Below are 7,500 nucleotides of genomic sequence, written 5' to 3' on the forward strand. Positions count from 1 at the left end.
GCCAAGCTGCGCAGCCTCAGGGCCCAGTCCTCGGCGAGCTCCAGCACCATGCTCACGTCCGTGGCCGCTCCGTGCTTGAGGGACAGCGCCGCCTCCACGATCTGCTGCAGGTTCACCTTGCGCAGGTTTCTCAGGGATCTGTCCAGCGCCGTCACGCATGGCCAGTCGTCGATCTCCGGCAGTTCCTCACTGGACATTAGGGAGGAGAGAGATCATGCTTGCTATGATTGATCACAATGATTTACAATGATTGGGGTCTGTGAGAGTTTGTTTCTTGTTACCTTTGTTTGGTTATGTCAAAAACAGAAGCAGATGACACCATGTCTTTTATTTTCATGCGTCAATTACTGAGAAAAAAATCCCCAAGGGGATAATAAAGTGTTCTGACTCTAACTCTACATTTCACAATGATTAATCTCACTCTACTGGATCACCATGTCACTGTAAAGTGAAGACCGCCTGATTTTTTTCCCCACAAAAAATAACATCCACATTACATATGTGAACATATGTTCACATAATTTACACATGACATCATGTGGTTAGCAATACATTTCACAAACACCATTTCAAAAAACGGCCATGATGATATATTCATATTTACATTTAAAACTATTTTCACTATCTCACCTGCAATCTGCTATGACGTCGTCCAGGAGCTGGACCAGCTTTGCTTCCACATCCTCCAGGTCATTTCCTGCTTTCAGCTCCAGCTGTACCTGCAGCAGGTTGGACTCCTGGAACAGCCAGAGGACGAGACGCCATCACACACAACCCAGGGCTGGACTTGAACTTTTCTATCTTTATGATCACTATGATCCCCCAGGTGGGTGCTACACATGGGTGGGGGGTTAGTGAGGTTTGCCCGGCCTTGACCATAAAGCGCATTGGGTGCGTTCATAGAGCGCTTTATAAATGTTATTACTAAAGTAGTGAATTTGGGTACTATACTAATAACAGGTTCTAGCATATCCTAATTTAATACATTATAACATATTTCTGACATAAGTGTCTTTTGTCTCACATTAAAGATGAGTCAATATAACTTGGATATCTACAATAGGATTTCAATAATTATTTGGAGAAATAATTAGCTACAAGAGACATTGTTCGTCTTTTTTTCTTTGCAGCGCCCTAAACTGGCAGTGTGGACAGTGGGACATAGTGTGTGTGTTTGTGCATGTGTGTGTGTGTGTATGAGGGACCCACCACATGTTCAGCAGTAGTAAGCAGCATGTTGAGAGCCTCAATGCGTGGGCTGATGTCCTCCCACTCTGACGACAGCACCACCACCGGCTTCACGTTCCCCCACGGCAGATAGTAGTAATGACAACCTGCAATCACACTAAGCAGTCAGCGCCAAGTCACAGCTAAATTCAGTTATCCCAAGTTAATTCACTGATCCAATTGGAATACATGACCAATTTCTAATGGGTAATGTGGAATATATGTACACAACAATAATTCAACTTCAGTGTTTAAAATAATTCAATTTCACATTTCAGTTTTGGTAAACTCGTTGGACAAACTTTTGAGTGACAATAAAAGCCCACCAGAGGGCGCTGTTTCTCACCGTCGAACACAGCCCTGCTGAACTGGGTGGTGGAGGCCAAAGGGAGGCAGGTGTGGTCAAACTTGTTGCCGTAGTTACCAATGCTGACCTCGAACTGAATAGCGTCGTCAACATCCTGCAGGAGAGTGGCTGAGTAGAACGCTGCGAAGAGGGAGTACTTCCTTTTCCGCATGAACTTCTAAACAAAAGTAAACAAACCAGATTGTACCTCAGTGTGTAGTCCGTCATTACATCATGCCTTCCACTAAAACTCTCTGTGCTTCAACCATTCCCTAAACCAGGTGATTCTAGTTGGCGCAACTCAGCCAGGTAGATGGGCTAATTAGGCTAGAGAAATCACCTGTGTTAGTGCACAGGTACAGTAGAACCAATACATACACCAGGACTTTCACTTTCTGATCCCGGACTTTTACATCTTTAGTTTAGCTACATTTCTACAGAAATTAAAATTGATAAGCCAAATTTCAGACAAAGTCGAGAAACTCTTGAGGCCCAAACGGTAGAATGTCTGACTGCACCTCCACCACCAGAAGGTCATCAAAAGGGATGTCCTCCACCCGATGCTCCCCCCGGTCCACCAGCTTGGTGTTGAGCTCCACCAGCACGCGGCCACGGTATGCCACTCCTTCACCCTGCAACGACAACGCCACACGCTCTCCCCGTCAGCCATTAAGAGTGACAGGACGCCTCTCAGGACGGGTCATCTCTGGACTGAATCTGACCACGCTCACACAGGATGGAGACCTGCGGTCAGTTCATTAAGACAATAACAGACTGTCCAGAAATAGACTGTTTAATGTGTTTGTTTGTCCCCCATCCCAACAGACTGGCTAGAAATAGTCAGCATAATGTGTTTATCCTCATCTTCCTTTGAGAAATTCAATCAAAATCAAGCAACATGCATTGAAAATAGAAACCTGAACTAAAGCCATTTATGGCTGACACCCAGTTTTCATGAAGTATAAATTGATGCACACATTTTAAAAATGACGTGAAACGCACAATCCTACCTTGCCCAGGTTGAGGACCTCATGGGGGTCAGTAAGGACACTGAACTCTCGAAGACTCCCGTACATGTTGACATAACAGGGTCCAAACGTTGGCAGGAAACCCACACTGTCGTCCACTAAGATTTCAAAGGGCAAAAAGTGTTACTACTCCTGTGGTCCAGTCGAGCCGAAACTCATTCTAAAAAAAAAACACTCTAACTTTCTGCTCACCTGGCAATATCATCATGAATGTGCCGTAAGGCCAAGAACAGAACAATGGACTAATCAGGAACATTCCCAAAAGTGTGAATACTGGCCAAATTATTGTGGATAAAGTCTGGCAGTAGAACTTGTATATCCCAATATTCTAAACAACCTTGAAAAATCATATCTAGAGAGAAATTTTTGGAGAGAACTAGTCGCCATCGTTAAACAATTCGGACAGCAGCCCATAAACAAATCCCAAAAACAGAGGGCACATACTTCTCCCCAAGTGTACAGCAAACATAACTTACAGATTGTATCAAGTCTTGCTATTTATCACTTGTCAAAGCAAAACACAGCCTATCTGTACAGGCCGTTTACACAATGAGTCAAAAAGAGAAGTGAGGAAAATGTAGGAATGAAATAATAGGCAAAAGAGAAAGAAATGTTGGACATACTGATGTGTGGAAGAGTCCTTGTAGACATATCATCTGAGAGCACATTGAAAGATGAAGGAAGGTTTAGAACTTGGAACTTTGGACCTTTGGAACTGTAAAGTCACGTAGAAAAACCAGAGCACTGGACAAAGCCAAGGTCAACGCGTGACCCACTCAAAAGCCACGGCAGTGTTTCTGCTTTCAAGACTCAAGATCGGTGCGAGGCTGCAAGCGTCCTCCCATCAAACACCTCCAAGTCAGCCCCCATGCAGTATGGCAACAAGGTGTTAGAGAAAGGGATCAAAGGGGTCACCAGCGGTCAACAGTGACCAGTGATTTCACTGCCCGTGTTCTTGCATTTCATCGACTGAGTGATGTGCGGTGGTTAGTTCGGACATTTTTGTGAGAGAGAAGCCAACCCTCAAGATTTGCATGGTGAGGTTATCAGCTCTTCTGCATACTGTACACTCGGTGGTACATTTCATAAGTGCGGTCTGCAGTGCAGAAACAACGTCCCAACAAGCTCACCAAACCAAACCAAACCAAAGCACTTCACACCCTTACACAGACATGCAGCTCTGGTCGTCATATCTCTCAGTGAAGGGCAAAGGAAGGTCACACAGCACTATGTGATAAAACCACCACCAGAGCACAATCTTGGATATAATTTCACCGCAATCAAACATCGAGCAAGTGTTATATAGCACCGTCATCCAAAAATTATCGGAAAAGATAAGATTGTGTGCTTACCTTCTATCTCACCTCCGGGGGCCGAGACCTTAGACATGCACAGGTTTAACGTTCCAATCACATCGTTGTGACTAGCTCGATCCCTGGGGAGGACGAAAGACTATTGTGACTTCCTCTGGTCACACAAAACGTACAGATTGTATCAAGTCTTGCTGTTTATCACTTAGCAGTATCACACCACAATATGTCATTAACTGAATAAAGTTTAAATGTTAATCTACTATTTATGAACATGTTATTATTATCCAGCTAATAATGTACAGTGCCCACTGCCAGTGAGAAGGATCAAAAGTCAACTGTACTTGAAATATACAATAAAAATAATACATTAATGAATGTATTGAAAGCATATGTATATGTAGCACATGAATATGCAATATATTACAAAATGACAACATAACAACTTAACGTCCGCTATCAACTCACCAGTCTAACACACGGATCCTCATCTTCTCACACATAGAAGGAAACTAGACATGGGCGGGGGTCAGAGGTTAAAGGGGAAAGGTCAGAAAGATCAACTGCACTAATACCAAAGATCCTTAAGGGCGGAGCAAGATACTTCATCGTAGTTCATGTCTATGGGCGCAAAACGGGGATCACTTCCTCTGCATAAAGGGGTGTGTCATGCATGCCCATAGACTTCAATGGAACAGCTCTGCATAAAGGGTGATTTTGCCCCCCCCCCTCCCTCTTGCGATTCGGGTTCCAGGAAGTGGCTTCTCATGAAGTATCTTGCTCCGCCCTTAATGATCTTTGCTAATACTGATCGGCTGCAGAGGGAGGGAAAGTGTGTCTTACCCGAACAGGCAGAGTCAAGCTCTGGTTCCACTGTGGATTGGCGTTCTTCTCCAGGATCTTACTGCAGATCTGATGGAAAAGGACATTGGTATGAGAATTATGCTGATGTGCTGATGCACGTGTTTTCATGGAAAGCATTGAAATTGAACAGTGTAATGATGTAGCAGTACCGTTTTCCCAGCAAAGTTGACCTCCACAAGAGGATCAACCAGGTTCTTCCTGTTAGAATCAAATCCTAGAACCTGTCTCATGCCATCCATGAATGCATCATCCACTAGGATTAGTAAAAAAGGAAAAAATAAAATAAAAATCATTTCCCTCACACTCTCACATAAGACAAACCTCTAGTTGTACATTGTTTTTAATCTATTATATGGGAAAATGTATAATATCACAAGGCAATCACAGTTCTCCAAGCCTTCATTAGGTATCACACACTCACAAGATCATTGACACACACACACACACACACACACACACACACACACACACACACACACACACACACACACACACACACACACACACACACACACACACACACACACACACACACAGTGTACTCACTCTGCGGGAGATCTTCTGCTCTGAACACTCGGAGTGTGAAAATGGCTCCTCTAAGGGTGAGCCCCGCAGGGCGCAGTAGATTCCCCTCAATGTCCTCCTTCTCCTCCACACCCTCTTTTCTATCCATCTGATGGACACACACACACACACACACACACACACTTGTAAGTTTTGGAAGCATCATTTAGTAAAGTGACTGGTATTCAACAGAGGCAACACAGACTCTCTTACCCCTGAGCCATCCAACTGTCAGGTTTGAGGGAATGAATGAATAAGACATATAATGTTGGCTATACGATGTTGATATTCATACGAAAACATAAACATCTATTTGGTTCTTTAACAGTCAACAGCCACGACCTCTGTCACTTACTGGTGGTTCGTCGCCTGCAGCCAGCACAAACAGGCTGACTTTCAGGTAACCCCTAGCACCTGCCGAGAGGTCATCGGGGTCAGAGAGCAGAAGCCACTTCCTGAGGAATGCGTGTCCTGGGCAGAGAGGGAAACAGCCATGAGTGAAAAAAAAAAGACCCGATCAATAAAACATGGACATCAGAAAGGACCAGTGGTTTAGAGTGGAGTGATGAAGAGTGGAGAAAAAGAAAAGGTGCCGTACTCACTGTGTTCGTGATACACCATGCCCACATCCATCTACAGAGGAGAGCGGAAACAGAGTTCATGTACATTAAAGGTACAGTCAGCAATTTTAGGAGATAACATAACAAGCCCATAACATTTTGTCCCATAACATGTCCCACAAACAAAAACGAAACTTTGCGTAGTTTTTGAGGGGTGAGCACCTTTAATACTGACTCAGAACAAGCTACATTCAACCACAATATCAAAATAACCAAAGTATCAGCTCAAACTCAAGACTAGCACAATATGCTAAAGACAGATAGACTACTAGAGTAAGCCAGATTGAGAGATTTTACCTTGAATTCACCAATCACAGAATCCGTCCGCAAGGACTTGGAGTCCAGCACCTATGGGAGACACCAGAGACATTCATTCAGGACGTGAGCACAGCATTTTATGAGATGATAGAAGACCATGATGCACGGTGTTTAAACTTACTGTGATGAATATGGGTTCATCAAACAGGTCTGATGGTGTTTCATAGTAGTTCAAGAAGAAAGTCTGGAATACAGAGTTTTGGCTTCAGAACTACTACTTTGTTTGAATTGATTCACACATCAATAAAAAAAAAATCATTTATTGTTCTTTTCACCTCATCAAAGAACGGGTTGTTGCCTTTCCGTATACGAGTCCTCTTTGTCTGTCCACCCACAGTGACCTTCACAACAGGCTTGATGTTAACACCTGGCAGCTGTCGACCCTCAATAATTCGTACCCGTACCTGAAACATAGAAAAAGAAAATTAGAAAACATCATTCACTTGTCTAAAGTCAAATATCTCAACTATAATATACCTATACTATAGCCTACCTATTGCAAGCAACTGCCCGTAACTGTTACTGCTATTATAACACAATTATTGTAAGAATTTACTGCAATATCATCAAACTTGATGAATAACTTCAAATGCATACAAGATTTATACAGGATACTGTTTATGAAGGCTTTGATATGGAAAATATACCACAGGCTGGTGTGTTTCAGCATTGTAAATTTACACTGACTGCATATATAGTGTAAAGCGTGCAGTCATTCAGTACCTCAAGCAAGAGAGTATAGGGTTTCCGTGGTAACAGGGTAAATGAGATTATAGTCACATGTCCATCATGAGCATCAGGAGTTTGAGGAGAGATACAGCTGAAAACGGGTCACTGAATATGATACCCTCATTCTATGGCCAATGCATTCCGTAATAGGAATGCCTCTCGTTCACTGAGAAGTTCACCTCTAGATACATTTGACCACTAGCTTTTAAACACTCGTTTTTTAAAGCCTTAAAGGTACAGTCAGGGATCCTACGGAATAACACATTTTGTCACATTCAGCTATCACCTCCTCCCGAACCGCTAGCTGCCCCATCCCTGTAAAATAAAAGTGGTCTCTGTAGGCAGCCTAGGCTCCAAAATGGAAATAAACAAAATGGGGGGAGTCTGTCCCCTTAGCAAAAATCGAAATCCTGCGTGGAGATTATCTGTGACTACTAAAGGGAGGCGTGAGCTACTTCTCTGGTGTGTTTCGTTTGGTTCTTGTTTAAAATATA

At 43.3% G+C, this 7,500-nt stretch overlaps 1 protein-coding gene across 5 annotated transcripts in view; it reads right to left on the bottom strand.

The window, feature by feature from the left end:
- Positions 1-7,500, bottom strand: part of dysf (dysferlin, limb girdle muscular dystrophy 2B (autosomal recessive)) — a 77,543-nt gene that overhangs the window by 55,228 nt on the left and 14,815 nt on the right. For all 5 annotated transcript variants that reach the window (XM_062516195.1, XM_062516196.1, XM_062516197.1 and 2 more), the window contains 16 exons: positions 6,553-6,681; positions 6,399-6,461; positions 6,257-6,307; positions 5,942-5,972; positions 5,695-5,810; positions 5,322-5,448; positions 4,925-5,028; positions 4,755-4,823; positions 4,380-4,423; positions 3,954-4,036; positions 2,584-2,699; positions 2,092-2,205; positions 1,574-1,751; positions 1,210-1,334; positions 631-737; positions 1-189 (listed from right to left, as the gene is read on the bottom strand). The exon at positions 1-189 is cut by the window's left edge and continues 7 nt beyond it. In XM_062516195.1, coding sequence (XP_062372179.1) covers positions 1-189; positions 631-737; positions 1,210-1,334; positions 1,574-1,751; positions 2,092-2,205; positions 2,584-2,699; positions 3,954-4,036; positions 4,380-4,423; positions 4,755-4,823; positions 4,925-5,028; positions 5,322-5,448; positions 5,695-5,810; positions 5,942-5,972; positions 6,257-6,307; positions 6,399-6,461; positions 6,553-6,681 — 1,646 coding nt within the window. The remainder of the gene's footprint in view (positions 190-630; positions 738-1,209; positions 1,335-1,573; positions 1,752-2,091; positions 2,206-2,583; positions 2,700-3,953; positions 4,037-4,379; positions 4,424-4,754; positions 4,824-4,924; positions 5,029-5,321; positions 5,449-5,694; positions 5,811-5,941; positions 5,973-6,256; positions 6,308-6,398; positions 6,462-6,552; positions 6,682-7,500) is intronic.

This window comes from Sardina pilchardus, chromosome 16, assembly GCF_963854185.1.
Source record: "Sardina pilchardus chromosome 16, fSarPil1.1, whole genome shotgun sequence".
Lineage (NCBI taxonomy): Eukaryota > Metazoa > Chordata > Actinopteri > Clupeiformes > Clupeidae > Sardina > Sardina pilchardus.